This window comes from Vombatus ursinus, unplaced genomic scaffold (genome assembly GCF_900497805.2).
Source record: "Vombatus ursinus unplaced genomic scaffold, bare-nosed wombat genome assembly UNPS02012917.1, whole genome shotgun sequence".
Taxonomy (NCBI): Eukaryota; Metazoa; Chordata; class Mammalia; order Diprotodontia; family Vombatidae; genus Vombatus; species Vombatus ursinus.
The window spans coordinates 1-16,323 of record NW_020952695.1 but is presented as its reverse complement, the minus strand read 5'-3'; the positions used below and the strand labels follow the sequence as shown (position 1 = coordinate 16,323).

The following is a 16,323-nucleotide window of genomic DNA, read 5'->3' as shown; positions in this document are numbered from 1 at the left end:
GTGTGTGTGTGTGTGTGTGTGTGTGTGTATTGAAATACACAGACCCAGTACAGCAGAGCCATTCTAACGAAACTGGCATAAAGGTGTCACTCCCACATAAAAACCACCTGTACTGCACCACCAAGTAACATCATATCACTCTGAGATAAGGCAGGGCTTGGGTTTGAGTTTATCTGGGGAATGGATAGCCCTGTGAGGGAACAGGAATGATAGCAGCATGAATTTCCTAGGTGCTGGATGGGGCCATAGCCAGTGACTTTGCACAGCCCGCCCTCATTCAAATCCAATTCAAGGCATCACCTTCCTGATGTCATGGTCCTCTTTGAGAACCAAGGACAAACAATAACAAGAACAAGGTGAAGAGGGAGAGTACTCCAAACACGGGAGACAGTCTGGTGGAATGCTGATTCTGGAGAAAATCAAGCAGTCCAGTTTGACTTGACTAGAGAATGTATGAATGGGTACAATATGAAATCGGTTTGAAGAGTTAGGTCGGAGCCAGATGTCAAAGGGCTCTAAAGGCCAAACAGAGGAGTTTGTTTTTTCATTCCAAAGGGAATAGACAGTCAATGGAGTTTTTTGAACAGGGGAGTAAAATAACATACAAATCTCCCCTTTTACAGCTATGGTAAGGAGCCAGTTCAACTGCCTGAATGAGAAGCCATGCAGTTGTTAGATGCTTACATTACTCAAACTTAGATAAAAATTAAAAATTTACCAATTCCGGGCCATGATTTTTTTCATACTGTCCTTTCGAATTCAACATGGAAGTAATTGTCATTTTCATGATAAAACAGGATAAAAAAAGAACAAAGAATAGGGTTAATTATCTATTGCTTTCCCACATATTCTTTCTTTCTCACACATTTCTTTAACCGCATTCCCTCCTGTGTTCTCCAACAGATTGCTCCTACAATCATTTCCCCTCCTTCTTTGTCCTCTAACCTCTCGCTATCTGTGAGTCACTTCCCTACAACCTACAAATAGGCCCAAGTCTTTCCTACCTTCCACAAACCTTCACCTTCCCTGCTAACTATTGCTCTGTCTCTCTGTCTCTCTGTCTCTCTGTCTCTCTCTCTCTCTCTCTCTCTCTCTCTCTCTCACTCATTCTCTCTCTCTCACTTTCTCTCTCTGTCTCCTCTTTTTTCAGCCACACATCTGTCTTCAATCGTTTCCTTTACTTCCTCTCCTCTCACTCACTCTTCAACTCCTTGTTATCTGGCTTTAGGCCTCATCACTCAACAAAAACTGCTCTCTGCAGATAGTGCCCTCATCACCTCATCATTGCCAAATAGAATAATCTTTTTAAAAATCCTCATCCTTCACCACTCTGCAGCATTTGACACTGAAGACTGCCCCACCTTATCCTCCTCTCTCATAGATGGTATTTTGTGATACTACAGAAAAGAAATAAGCATTTATGTAGTGCCTACTGTATATCAGGCACTTTTTATGACTTTTAACTCATTGGATCCTCACAAAAACCTTGTAAGGGAGGTACTATTTTTTTTTAATAACAAACATCAGATATTTATTGAATTAGATAGTGACAGATAAAGTCTAGGAGGTAAGGAAGAGGAAATTGACTTGAAATTTTTTAATTTGAAAGACTGAAAAATGTTAATATAGCAGAGATTCTACCACATATACACTACTGGCATTACCTGCTATACATTAGTAAAAAATGTTCTTTTTTATGCAGTATTTTATTTTTCCAATTACATGTAAAGATAGTATTCGACATTCACTTTTATAAGATTTTGAGTTCCAAATTTTTTCTCCCTTTCTCCCTTCCCTCCTCCCCAACACAGCATCCAATCTCATATAGGCTATACATTTACAATTATATTAAATATAGTTCTACTTCAGTCATATTATGAAAGGAAAAAAAAACATGAGAAAGAAAAAGCAAACTAAAAAAAAGAAAATAGTATGCTTTAATCTGCTATTTTATCCCCATTTTTGAGTTGACAAAATTGAGGCAAATAGGTTAACACACAACTAGTAAGTGTCTGAGGCTGGATCTGAACTCCAGACTCAGGGCTCTGTCTACTGTGCCACCAGCTGCCTATCTTGGGTCTCCTCTTCCCTGTCTGGCTGCTCTTTCTCAGTGTCCTTTGCTTGACCATCATCCATATTTATGTTCACTTACAGTGGATATAACCCAAGGCTCTGTCCTGGAACTGATTCTCCTCTCTTCTCTTCCTCTGTAATTGGTGGATTACCACAGCTACTATTCTCTCATTTGGTAACTTCATTAGCTTCTATGGATTTCATCATGGGCCTGGTACAGATGACTCCCAGATCTCCATATATGGCCCTGGCCTCTCTCTTCACCTCAAGTACTGTATCACCAATTGCTTCTGAAGTGGATATACTGCAGACATCGCATAAGAGCCATGTCTAAGCACAACTCAGTTGTCTTTCCTCTTATACATACCTGTCTTCCAAACTTCCTTACCTATGATGAGGCTACCACCAACCTTCCAATCACTCAATACTTTTGGCATGATGCCCAACTCTCACTCCGCAAATTCAATCTGCTGTCAAATGTTATCATGTCTATCTTCATGACGTCTCTTCCACATGCCCCTTTCTCTTCTATACTAGTTCAGCCTCTCCCTTGGCCTATTACAACAGCCCCCTTGTCAAATCTCCCTTCCTTAAGTCTCTCCCCACTCCTACCTATTGTCCACATACCAGCCAGAGTGATTTTCCTGAAGTAGAGGTATGACCATGTCACTCCTTTTCTCAATAGGCTTACTACACAGTATTTCCCTTCATGTTCCCTCCAGTCCAGCTAAATTGACCTTCCTACTGCTTCTCATACATAACCCTCTATCTCTCAACTCTCAGCCCTTATACCGACTGTCCACTATACCTGGCATACACTCTGTCCTCATCTCTGCCTCTTAGAATCCTGGGTCTCCCTCAAGATTCAGTTCAAGCTCCATCTTCACATGAGACCTTTCCTGATTCCCGCATCTGCAATTGCCCTACTTCCAAAAATCACTGTGTGTGATTCTGATTGTATTTTGTATATATATTTCTGTGTGCATGTCTCCCTCAACAGAATGTAAGCTCCTTGAAGGCAGGAACTATTTTACTTTTGTCTTTGTACCCTCAGTATCTAGCACAGTGCCTGGCACACTGTTGGAACTTACTAAATGTTTGTTGATTGATTTTTAAGTCCTGGGTTTTTTTTTTAATTTCTATGAATGTTTTCCTGCTTTTGTCTATTTGCTGGATGCTCTATGTAAATCATGAGGAAGGAGAAAAGAGAGAAGGATAGAAGGCAGGGCAGAAGTAAACCAAAGATGTAAATGCAGAAAGTCTGTGGGGCACAGGGGCAAGGTAAGAGTAGACAGAGTTGACCATCAGAAGAAATGAATTTCATGAAGTCCAAAAACATAGGTAGAATCAGAGCCTTTTGTCCAAAAATTTTGCCTGACTATACAGGATTGTAAGCAAAAGAAAAAATGAGGATAGACAGACAAATTGATAAGCACATAAACGAATTAATGGATGGGTGGAAAAAAATAAAGAGAAGCAACTTGTATTTTCTTAGGTACAAATTTAGTGTTTAGCTTTCTTTAACTTGACAATGGGATGGTTTAAAACTGGAGTCAAATCAGCAAATATTTATTAAGTGCCAGGCACTGCAGTAAGCTCTGAGGATACAAAGAAAGGTAAAAGACAGTCCTTGCCCTCAAGGAGCTCATCTCTAACTAGAGGAGGCAACATGCAAACACTTACAGGAAGCCAGGAGGTGGAGATGAGGAAGGAGAACTGGAGGTTGGAAATACAGTCCAGCTGGGCTTGCTCATAACTGTCTTTGCTGCCGTGACAGATGCTGTTTACAATTCCTCAAAATGGGAAATGTTTCTTGCCACAAAATAAGGAGATTCTACAAGGATCACGCCCTCCCCAGGATAGTGGGGAGAGGGGGATGGAGGGAAATCAAAGGCATAAATCAGGAAGTAAAAGGGAAAATAAGGCTCCCATCAAAAGGTTTTCTTCTCCCCTGATGTAATCCTAGTTTGATTCCCAATGTTAAAGCTCAGAGCCTAATGTTCACGTGACTCTTTTCTTATATGCCAACCCTGGACTTACCTTTTTCCCAAAACTGCAGGGTTGAACAACAGCCAAGAAGCCCTCTACTACAATCAACCCTGACCAAGAATCTCCTTCTACAACATCCCTGACACAAGGGCTAGTCTCCTGGTGAAGACACCCACCTCACACACACACACACACACTGTCCGCCAGTGAGGGGAAGACTCATGGAGGCTGTTCATGCCATTTCTGGACAGCTCTAATTGTTAGGAAATTTCCCCTTACATCAAGCCTTTCGAGACCCCTACCGATAACCTTATTTTGCTGCCTGGGACCAAGCAGAATAAGGATTGGCTCCTCACCCATATGTATTCTGATAAAGTTTGATTTACCAAGTCTACTGCTGCATCTCCAACCTGAGAAAGTCTAAAGTCTGTTATGAAAAGGGCATGTTTGGTTCAAGGGGCATGCTGGGAAATATGTTTAACAACCAGCTTGGGGAGGGGGTATAGATTTGGGGGGGGATGATTATTCCCTGAACTACTATGTAACTACTATATAACCTGCATTACTAATATTTTCTCCATCACTTTCTTAAGTCTAGACAATCAACAAACAATTAATCAAGTCCTCATTTGAAGTGTAAATGTTTGTACTGACAATGTAACAATCCCCACCAAGGCAGCAGGCTCTGCTACTTAGCATTATTGACCTTGGGCTAGTGACTTGACCCCTGGGATGCTCACCTCTCAGAAGGAAAGGATAATATTTGTATTATCGGGGTGGTTGTGAGAAAAGTCCTTTGTAAACCTGGAAGTACTTTGAACACGTGGGCTGCTGAACGTGGGCACAAAGCTCCTCTGACTTCTTTCATCAAGCTGGGACTCCAGGATCCCACAGTGCTGTGGGGCTAATGACAGGTCCCTGAAACAGTCTCCCTTAGACCCTGCAACCCTGACTGCGCATGCTCAGACAGCTCAGCAGCTCGTGCTCAAACAAGACTCTTCTGCCTAGACTTGTTGATAACTCAGAAAGGGAAAGCCCTTCAAAAACAGAGTCCACCAACACTAATCTGAGTTTTGAGATCCAATCCTCTTCCACAATCTGGCACCTTTCCAGCTTCATCTCCTGACTCTGGGGCTTGGACCCTGCATTACACACTAATTGGGCCATTCTCTGCAAACCCTGCTACACTCTCCCACCTCCCTGCTTTTGCTCATGCTGTTACCTAAACCTGAGGTCTCTTCCCTCCTGCTCCTCCTCTACTCAATTTCTATCTTTTAAAGCCCAACCCAGATGCTTACCCAAGGGGTGGCATGGTACATTGTCTATACTATTGGACTTGGAGTCAGGACAAACCCACTTTGAATCCCACCACTGGCAATTATTAGCTGGGTGATCGGAGGCAAGTCCCTTCACCTGAGACTCAGTTTCTTCACATATAAAATGAAAACAATAACAACTTTTGTACCCACCACTCCATACAGCCACAGTGGCCTGCTTGGCCCTTATCCAAGACTCCATCTTCTCTCTGGGTCTTTGCACAGGCTTTCTCCCTGGACTTATTCAGTCCTTCTGCTTAACAGAATCCCTACCTTGCTTAGCTGACCAAAGCGAATCTCATTTGTTGCTCTGTAATTGAGGGGGAAGTGGGGAAAAGTCCCCTGAATAACACCACCCCTCCCTATCCTAATCCCCCAGTTGCTAGTGTCACCTCAGAAATGATTTTGTATATTTTCATTTAATTTTCTCTGTATATGTTGTCTTCCTTAGAGTGTAAGCTCCTTGAAGGCAAGAGCTAAATTGGTTTTAGCTTTGTATCCCCAGCACCTAGCACATAGTAAGTGCATACTGAATGAGTGAAGCAAGCTGGCAAGGACCACTTACTTTGTCAAGGTCCTTTCTTATGGTCAGCAAGCAGGAAGCCCTTCCTTTGTGCCAAGCACGGTGCTAAGCGCCCAAGATATAAAGGAAGGCAAAAACAGAGTCTCTGCCTGTCCTCAACAAGCTCCCATCCTAATGGCAGACACAACATACAAACAACAATATACAGTCTGGAATTCATATTATATGCCAAACACATGTAATATATACCACACACTTCATCACATTGGATGTACTGTTGGAGATCTTTCATGCCAATGATCTCAAAAGATTAGAGATCCACTCCAAGGATCAGATGGATTATAACATCCTTCAGGTATCTAGCACCCTGCCTAGCATATAGCTGAATAAAGGGAATCTCACTAAATACCTGTTGGTTTGGAATGGAAAGGGAGGTGGGGAGATGTCTCCTGAATAACCATTTATGGAGTTATCAAAATGATTCTTCAATCTTTTGATGTTTTTGGTCTCAGCACTTGGGAGGCCTGGCACTCTAAAAAGGGCCCTGGTTCAGAAGTCAGAAGACCTCATATTTGGTCCTACCTCCCCAGGTGACCTTGGACAAGTCAAGTAACCTCTATAAGTATCAGTTTCCCCATTTGGCTTCCTGTTTATTTCCTGGTTATTTCAAGTCCTCATCTTTTTAACCGAAGATCCAAATGCCCATCTAGGCCCCTGATCTTTTGAAACTCTCTCCACCTTTTCTTTGTGGGTGACACCTGGGAGTGAAGTAGGAAGGTGATGTGAGACAAGTAGAACTCTGGATTCCAACACAGCATCTGACTCTCACTAGCTGTGCAAGTTCAGCTGGCTGGCATATGAGCTGCAGGACCAGAAACATGAAAGTCTTTCACCTCTACGCCTCGGTTTGCTCCTCTGTTAAAAAAAAAAAAAAAAAATGGAGCGAAGAATACCTGGAGCAGTAGCTTAGCTTACCAGGGGTCTAGTGGGACTCCACATTGAGATGATTTGGAGAACTTAAGTACTGTCAAACTTGATTATTCTTATGGGCGCGTGGGGTGGAGTAAGAAGCAGTGCAGGGGAAGTCTGAAGGGTGGGACACTCCTCCCCAGGAGGAGGGGAGCCCAGACCGTGCAGTCCCACCTCTTACCACTCGTCTAGCAGGTTCTTACCGCCTGTCTGCAGGAACCTCAGGAAGTAGAACCAGTGGGGCGGGTACTCGACAAAGCGCATCCATCTCACTGCCTGTCTTGGCAGGCGTCAGGAGTCTGGGCTCCTCCTCGCAGTCCTTCAGGGAAACCTTGAGCCGCTCCAGCTCGGCCTGGGTCACATTGTCCCATTTGCTCACCACCCTGTTCTTGAGGGTCTCCACGGTCAGGAAGGGACCTCCGAGTCTGCGGGCTGGGGCAGGAGGAGAGCGAGTGGGTGCACCCCAGAACAAGCGGGCGTCGGCAGCTGAAGTGAAACGAGCCTCCCGGGGACTTCCTGGACATGCTCGTCGGCCAAAGACCTGGGGCCGGTCGTCCAGGGGCGGGGAGGAGGAGCGGGGAGGAGGGGCGGGGAGGAGGGGCAGGGAGGAGGGGCGGGCCAGCAGGGACACTGCCCCAGGGTGGGAATGGGCTTCGAGGAATCCTTCTGCTTCTCTCTCTGCTTTCCTCCAGGGGCTATCCTTCTGTCCCGAAGTCCGTGCTTCTGCTGCGGGTTTGTCTCTCCTCCGTCCCTCTGTGTCTGTCTCTGTCTCTGTCTGTCTGTGTCCGTCTCTGTCTCTGTCTCTCCTCCCTTTTCTCCCCCCTTTCTCTTTCTCGTCTTCTCTCCCCACCCTTTCTTTCCCCTGTCCGTCTTGTCTCCCTCTCCTCGCCTCTCTCACCTTCATCTCTCCATCCCCTTTCTTTTCCTACCTCCTCTTTCCGTCTCCACTCTCCTCCTCTACACCCACCCCCTTCTATCTCCCATTCTAAATTCCGGTACTTCTAACTATTACACTGAGGATTTGGGACAAATCTGTAGAATGAATCTCTGTCATTAATCTGGCCATTAAGGGATTCGAGAATCCCTCAGAATATCCAAATTTTACCCGCTCTTCAAATCCTAACTCAACCAAGCACTACTCACTTGCTGTGATTTTTCTCAGCTTGCTTTTACCCTTGTGGTCACACAGCATTTTGAAAAATATTTTTACTGACATCTTCAGCTTCTTATATCATCAGAGTTGTCTCAAGTACCCACCTCCCTGAAACAACTCCCATTTTGCTAACTGGAAAAAAATTTTATTTTGGAAGAATTCACAACACAAAGTGACAGAATTCCAAAATCAAATTATAGAATGTGGCAGATGAAATTAACAAATTTCATGAAGTGAGGCATGAAATAAGCAAATGGTGCTCATCAGTGTCATCAAGGGATGCTCTGTGCAAAGGAGATCCAAACCTAAGTGATGACCTCTCAGGTCCCTTACCCTCTGAGATGGTCACTTTCAGGAATTTGGAGAGGACCCTGGGTTTGAATTCTCAGTTGAAAGGAATACCTGAAGGGACAGGTAGGTGGTGCAGTGGATAAAATACTAGCCCTCCAGTCAGGAGGACCTGAGATCAAATTTCTGAGTTTAAGTCCCTCCTCAGACACTTACTAACTGAGTGACCCTGGGCAAGTCACTTAACCCCATTGCCTCAAAAACAACAACAACAAAAACTATGCAACCCAGGGCAAGTCATTTAATGTCCTTGGGTTTCATCTACAAAATGAGCAAAAATGTGAGAGTAGGACTGTTCTATGATCCCTAATAAATAACCATCCCTAGGCTCATTGAATAAAGTCTCAACTCCTTAATCTGGCTTTTAAGGCCTTCTATAATGTGGGTCCTTCCTACCTGTTCAACGTTATCTTTCATCAGTACCTAATCTGAGCCAGACCACTTTTCTGTGGACACTCGGCAAGTATGACTTGGTGTTCCTGCCTTCACCATTCAATGAAGTCTTCACATAGGTTCTAGTGGGGGGTTTATTATCCACTTTTTGTAACTTCCTTGACGGAGGCAGGAGAGCACCTGGCAAAGACCATCAGTTCTGGAATCAGAGGACCTATGTTTAAATCACACCTATGTCATATGTTACCTTTGAGGCCTTGGGCAAAGGTACTTGAACTTCTTTAGCCTCAGTTTCCCCATTTCTAAAATGAGCAAGCTGGACTATAGATCTATGGTCCCATAAATAGTAGCCTACTCCAGATTTCTAGGCTGCATATCCACTGCTCTTTCCTTTTGTTACAAATAGGTCCCCCTGTCCCTTAGGGCATTGGGGGGGGGGCGGCAAAACCAGATCTTTAAAAAAAACCCTTTGCATAACACCAAGTTCTGACTGGTATTATTGGGCCTCCAAGTTGGCCCCCATCTTTGCACTGTCTATCCCTTTGCCCTCCACATCCCATGGATAGAAGCAGATGAATGAGAAATTAAAGTTATGTTTCATATTCACAGATTTTTTTTAAAGGCAGTTGGGGTTAAGTGACTTGCCCAGGGTCACACAGCTAGTGTCAAGTGTTTGGTCTGAGGTCAGATTTGAACTCAGGTCCTCCTGACTTCAGGGCTGGTGCTTTATCCACTGCATCACCTAGCTGCCCCCTCACAGATCTCCTAATAAGACTACCCTTTGAGATTACTCTTCCTTCATCCAAATATTAGTATTCTTCTGAATAGAATGTTCCTTCCAATTATAGACATGTTCTTCATGAATTACACAAGCAATACAGAGCTCAAGGTCTTCCTAGACAATGTACAATGCTGTCAGGAATAGAAACAGTTAAATTAAATTAACAGTTAAATATGAGCTGGAGGGTGAAGGATACACTGGGATTCCTAGCTAGCCTCAGTTTGGAAAGCAGAAAGGGAGCAGAATCATGTCCTTGAGAAGGAGTCTAATTCTGGCCAGAGCCTGGATTATTAGGGGAGAGGAAAAAAGATGGCAAGATGGGTGGTGGCAGCTCAGTCCTTTTCCTGCTGCTTGACTCCTAGATCTAGAGTTAACTCTCCAAAGAGGCAAAGTGTTGCTGACACATGTTAAATCATTTCTCATTTCCTTTCCCTGGAAGCCTTCTCCCCCTAGTGATGCCTCTGCCCTACAGCCTTCTCTTCTGACTGGTGAGGCCCTGGCCTTGACCACCAGGCCATTCCCAATCCCATTCCTTGTTCTCCAGAATTTCTTCTCCCTTCCAGCCCCTTATATGAATTGTCTCTCCCTCTTCCTCCCCACCTTCCTCCCGAAGACGGCATGTAATCTGATATAGGCTCTACATATACATTCCTATTAAACATATTTTCACATTAATCATATTGTAAAGAAGAATTAGAACCAATAGGAACCACAAGAAAGAAGAAACAAAACGAAACAGAAGAGAAAAAAAAGAGCAAGTAGTATGCTTAGATCTGCATTCCAACTCTCTGGATGTGGATAGCATTTTCCATCGTAAGTGTTTTGGAGTTGTATTAGATCTTTGCATTGCTGAGAAGAGCTATGTCTATCAAAGTCAGTAATCACACAATGTGGCTGTTACTGTGTACAACATTCTCCTGGTTCTGCTCATTTCACTCAGCATCAGTTCATTTAAGTCTTCCCAGGCTTTTCTGATGTCAGCCAGCTCATCATTTCTCATAGCACAAGAGTATTCCATTACATTCACATAACATAACTTGTTCAACCATTCCCCAATTGATGATCATCCCTTCAATTTCCAATTCTTTGCCACCACAAAGAGTTGCTATAAATATTTTTGTACTTGTGGGTCCTTTTCCTGTTTTGTATGATCTCTTTGGAATACAGACCTAGAAGTGGTATTGCTGGGTCAAAGGTTATGCACAATTTTATAGCCCTTTGGGCATAGTTCCAAATTGCTGTCCAGAATAGCTGGATCAGTTCACAACTCCACCAACAATGCATTAGTGTTCCAATTTTCCCACATCTTCTCTAACAGTTATCATTTTCCTGTTTTGTCACGTTAGCCAGTCTGATAGATGTGATGTGGTATCTCCGAGTTGTTTTGATTCATATTTCTCTAATCAATACTGATTTAGAGCACTTTTTTTATGACCATAGGTAGCTTTAATTTCTTCCTCTGAAAACTGCCTATTCATATCCGTTGATCATTTATCAATTGGGGAATGCCTTGCATTCTTATAAATTTGACTCAGTTCTCCATATATTTTAGAAATGAGGCCTTTATCAGAGACACTGGCTGTAAAAATTGTTTCCCAGCTTTCTGCTTCCCCTATAACCGTGGTTGCATTGGCTTTGTTTATGCAAAACCTTTTTAATTTAGGGCAGCTAGGTGGCGCAGTGGATAGAGCACCAGCCTTGGATTCAGGAGGACCTAAGTTCAAATCCAGCCTCAGATACATAACACTAGCTGTATGACCCTGGACAAGTCACTTAACCCCATTGTCTAACTCCCCCCCCCCAAAAAAAACCATTTTAATTTAAAAAACCTTTCATTTGGTGGACAAATTCTTCTACTCATTTGTTAAGATCTGAACTTCCGAATCTTGAGGCTTGCCATACATGGCAGAGAAAAAAAAAAAGTATGGAAACAAACACTATTGAATTCTGTGGGGAAGTGCTAGAGACCCAGAAAACTGGGTGTGAAATTCGGAAGTATCCTAAATCACGTTATTTGCTCATGCTTCAAAATTCTATGGAAGTTGAAACACCTTTTCCTTTGGTGCACATAAAACTGTTCAAGTTTAGGGTTGATCTCTGGGGAAAGGGCAGGAAAGGGCAGGTCATGGAGTTATGGCAGCCCGCTCCTCTTCCTACTGTTTTTTTTTTCTCAAAAGTTGAAAAAAATTATCTGATTCCTAAATATCTGTGCAGGCCTCTAGATCCAAAGCAAGACTATTGAATCCTGCTACCAGGTATTTTGAGGCCTGTTACTGACCTCATGTGTTGACCCTGGGCCCACATGAACAGTGAGAAGTAAACTAAAAGGTGTGTAAAATGTTGGACCATTCCACCCACCCCAGCCCCACCCCCACCAGGCTGAGATGAGCCAGAAGGATGTCAGAGAAAAAATAACACAGCTTCAAAAATCTGAGCACATAGTAGTTCATACACATCATCTCCAATCACACCAACAACCTGCATTAAGAACAAAATTCCAACCTCAATGAGTTCAAGAAAGACGTCAGGTACAACCCAGAGCTGGAGTGAAGTTGACTTCTTCGGGCACGTCTTGCCTAGATCATCTCCAGTGGCCAGAGCCCTGGGTGACTACCAAGGGGTGGGGCAAGGCATGCACCCCAAAGAAAAGGCTATACAAAGGCCTCCTGGGGAGAGAAGCAAACCCCACTTAACACCACTGGGGACTGGAAGCCTTCCTACCTTTCCCTGGGATTCCTCCCCAGATCCCAAAGTGGCCAAAATACACAAGACATGGTTAGTTTAGCATGAAGCCTGTAGCTCTCCCACCTAAATCATCTACAGCTCTTTTCTTATGTCTACCTACAATTTTATCAAATGTTTCCGCTAGAGATACCAACATGCTAAAAAAGTCTCCAGTTCTCCTCTACTGAGCCCATTTCCTCTCTCAAAATTTTAGTGCTAAAATACAATGAGGGAATTGAGGGAGAAAATGCAATGGTGTTTGCAATCCTTGAGAACAATTCAGTTTTCAGATCTTGGATGGGTCCCAGCGTAAAGCTACAGTTATGTGTGCAAGATGTCTCCATTAAGGGAAATCAACTCATCCAGTATAAGCAGAGGTTTAGAAATGAAAACCTCACTTTCTGATGATTTGGTCTGTAATACCCAAACAAGCACTTAAAGGAATTCTTTCTGATTAACAAATATCACCATTTATCTGCAAGAAGGTGTTTAATTTGTACAGCAAGGGGAAAAATCCACTCACCGGCAGCCTAAGTCCCTTCTCTTTAAAATACTGATGGCAGTCGTTCTCATTGGCTGCTCCTCTCATGCCTCTGATGAGAGGTATAATTGGGGTCAATAATCGCCAAAGTAGGATGAGGCCTTGTGAAAGGCAAGTGTAGCCATCATCTTTCCAGGGCTTCTAAGTTCTGAAAATGCTGAATCCTAGCTATTTTCTATATAGCACCATCTATAGACAGGGGCACTTTACTGTTCATAAGTCAATTTCTTCTTTTCCTTCTTTAATGTGGCTAAGATTCTACAAAAAAAAAAAAAAAAGATACTAATGCTGAACCTTACTGATTTTCTGCTCTTGTTGAGAATCATGAAAGAAGAGATGAATCATTTCCAATCATAAAACTGATAAATTTCATTAGCCAAGTAACTGGCTAATGAAATGAAGGTTTTGTGGATAAGAGGAGAAACAGAGAATCAGAGACCTAGCCACCTGCCCAGACTACAGACCCACAAAGTTTCCAATTTCTCTCATTTCTATTAGGTTTTATTTTGATGTAATGCCACAAACATGAACAACATATGGAGTTAAGACTGTATTTAGTCAGTTACATTTCACCAGTTTTGAAATCACACGCATTGGAGAAATACAAATTAGATTTCCAAGGTTTAGAAATTAAAATCTCAGCTTTCTTCCTTTCTTGGGATGTAAAAATATCAGTTACAAGGCTTGAAGAACTTCACCATAATGAGCCAGGTCAAATCAGCTTCGAAGCAAATTGGAGCATTGCTTCTTGAAACAGAAGTGAAGACCCATTAAGTAACTACTAGATTACAAGAGGTACATTTAACGTAGGCCTAAAAAAAGTGTAATAAATAACTCTATAATCTCTCAGTGACCCAAAGGATGCATCACATTTGCCAAAATTAGAATCATGGTACATCCTATCCCTAACCACTTTAAGTTGGCTTCATCCAAATTATTCCAAAAATGAAGTGCCATCTTAAGGGCAAATTACTTTTTCTTTAAAAACCTAAACCAAAATCTGCCTTGCCTTTCAGATTCCTCAAGAGCTGGGCCTGTTCCTACTCTCCTATTGACACAGCACAGAAAGGAACACAGATATAGCAGCTTGTGTGAAGTTAGGGGATATGACAAAATAATGCATCTGTGTCCTTAGATGGAAAAAGACATTTTTCTCCACCCCTCACCGCCCCCCCAATACTTATCCATCAGGGAAAGGTATTTTAACATGAAACACAATAGAAAATTGTAAGTGATATAACCTCTGAATAAGTAAACTTGGTTGTCTGTGTCCCCTTTAATACCCCAAGTTTGGGAAACTCCCTGAGTTAAGCCTTTGGGGAAATCTGCAAAAGCAGCTCTGAGTCTTCCCTGGCACTGGAGAAAGGGTCGTTCGTTCAGAGAGCCTCCCCTAAGATGCTTCTAGACCAACAATACTGAGTCTTTATACCTTCCCTCTTGAAAAGGGTCTTTGGGTCTACTTCTTTGGCAAATTCAGAGCAGAGAACACAGAAAGTTTTCCTATTCTGAAAGGGAGTCAGAAGGCAGTTTTCACTACAACAAGTACTAGATTAAAAGGATGCCTGCCTTCCCAATGGAACTGTATCATTCTACGGCAAGGGACAATACGAACTAAGTAGTCTAAACAGCTTTCAATAATGTGAATGACAAGGTGCTTGATTTCATACATCCCCACCTTAGCTGCTGAAAAACGTCAAAGCGGCTTGTTGAACTAGCTTGGAGCTTGGCAGAAATAACATGTTCTTTCTAAGCCAAAACAGAAGTGAACTGACTTGACGGGGAACAAGCAGGAAACCAAACTGATCCATCCTTCAGAACAAGGATTGAGGACTCAATGAAAATAAGGGTTTCTTTTCTCCCTTATAGTTTGCCAAAAACCAAAACTGGCTACGGTAAGGGTCTTTTGTCTACTCATCAGACCCTCAATAAATTAAAATTGCAATTCAAAGAAATTCTCCTCAGCTCAGGACATGGGCCTGACTATACAATCACAAGTGCTTCTCCAACTGACTTACGCAAAAGGCCATCCTGATGCACACAGGTGGCTCAAGTAGGATTATTCCACAGAGACATTTTTTCTGGATACCACGTGCCTTGAACAGGTAGATTTGCAAGGTATACAAAAACCTTCACCCATCCCCAACCCAAAGTCAGTTTACTGGCAAGATGGGCCCCTTGGAATGCTTCAAATGGTCAAATACTTCCATTTCTTGTATACTGACTGCAGAAAGTGAATCAATTCTGCCTGGACCTCTGGATTAGAAACATCATTTTTGCCCAAAATGGACAGACAGCATCATCATTCAATGGGGACAGGGTGGTGGAAATAGGCTGATTCCATCCTTTCTCCTTCCATTCTTTCAGGACTTCAGACCCATCTTAGCCATCATCCCTTCATAGACTGTCCATGCCATCGCTGCCATCAGAGTTCGTCTAAGGGCACGGGGAACACCACCATGGAAGAAGCCGACTAGCCCATAATCCTGCAAGAAGGAAGAATTCAGGTTAAGAGCAAAATTCTACAAGCAATATGAGAGGATGCCACAGTGGACAGAATACTAGATGAGTGCCTAAACAATGGATTCTCAGATACTTTCCAGCCATGTGATGCTGGGCAAATCACTTAACCTGAGTCTCAGTTTCCTCATCTGTAAAATGAGGGGGTTGGGTTAGATAGGTCTAATCTAAGGTCTAACTGCTAAGGCCCCTTTTAGCTCTAAGTCTATGATCCTTTAGCGGGAGAATATGGCTGCCTATACTATACAGGGTGGCCCATACATGTTAGTGCTAAGACTTTTGGGACACCCCATTACCTTGACATCTGAACAACCCTCTGGATATTAACCATAAACTAGACCTGGGCAATGTCTTGGCCCGTACTCTTCACCCGAATGTATTCCTAGCCCTAAAAGCAATAATAGCTTTTCCCACCTTTGGAGAGCTTTAATTTGCAAAGCACTTTTCTCTCATAACCCTGTAAGGCATGGGGTATAAGTATTCCTGTTCTCACTTTGATACGAGCAAACTGATTCTCCTCCAGATCAGAGGCCAGATGCAGACACCCAGCAATGACTGATGAGCTAGCTCAGCCTTACTTTGAAAATGACTGTGACAGTTTGGTCAATCCTCCGAAATTTCTCCGGTGACAGCTGCATGTGTGTTTTGACAACATCTGCGGGCTGAGTTACCAAGGATGCCAGAATGCCAGCAAAAGCCCCACAACTGAAGTTCACAAAGGGAACGAGGGCAGCATCCAATTCATCTGAAATAAGACAAAAGCAAAATTCACTGGAAAAGGTCCCACCACCCAGGGGCAATACCAACCTTCCTCTTCCTACCACTTCTTTACATGAACTACTAAACTATGGATTCAAAGTCAACCAAAGATCGTGTGATTATGAAGTAAAGTCAGAGGCAAATTAGAAACATCAACCATTCTCACCAAAACACTTTGCAGCCCATGTATTATTCCATTTGTCACTAACTAGTATGACCTTCCTTCCTTCCTTCTCT

At 43.0% G+C, this 16,323-nt stretch overlaps 1 protein-coding gene and 1 long non-coding RNA gene across 2 annotated transcripts; both read right to left on the bottom strand.

The window, feature by feature from the left end:
- Window positions 1-6,665: 6,665 nt before the first annotated feature.
- Window positions 6,666-12,858, bottom strand: LOC114040287. The gene is made up of 3 exons (XM_027858319.1): window positions 12,793-12,858; window positions 7,074-7,573; window positions 6,666-6,816 (listed from the first exon to the last, which is right to left on the bottom strand). Exons 1-3 carry the CDS (start codon window positions 12,856-12,858, stop codon window positions 6,744-6,746), a joined length of 639 nt encoding a protein of 212 aa, XP_027714120.1. The 3' UTR covers window positions 6,666-6,743.
- A 437-nt stretch (window positions 12,859-13,295) lies between these two features.
- LOC114040286 lies at window positions 13,296-16,224 on the bottom strand. The gene is made up of 2 exons (XR_003568756.1): window positions 15,906-16,224; window positions 13,296-15,293 (listed from the first exon to the last, which is right to left on the bottom strand). It is a non-coding gene; the product is annotated as an uncharacterized LOC114040286 (long non-coding RNA).
- Window positions 16,225-16,323: the final 99 nt, after the last annotated feature.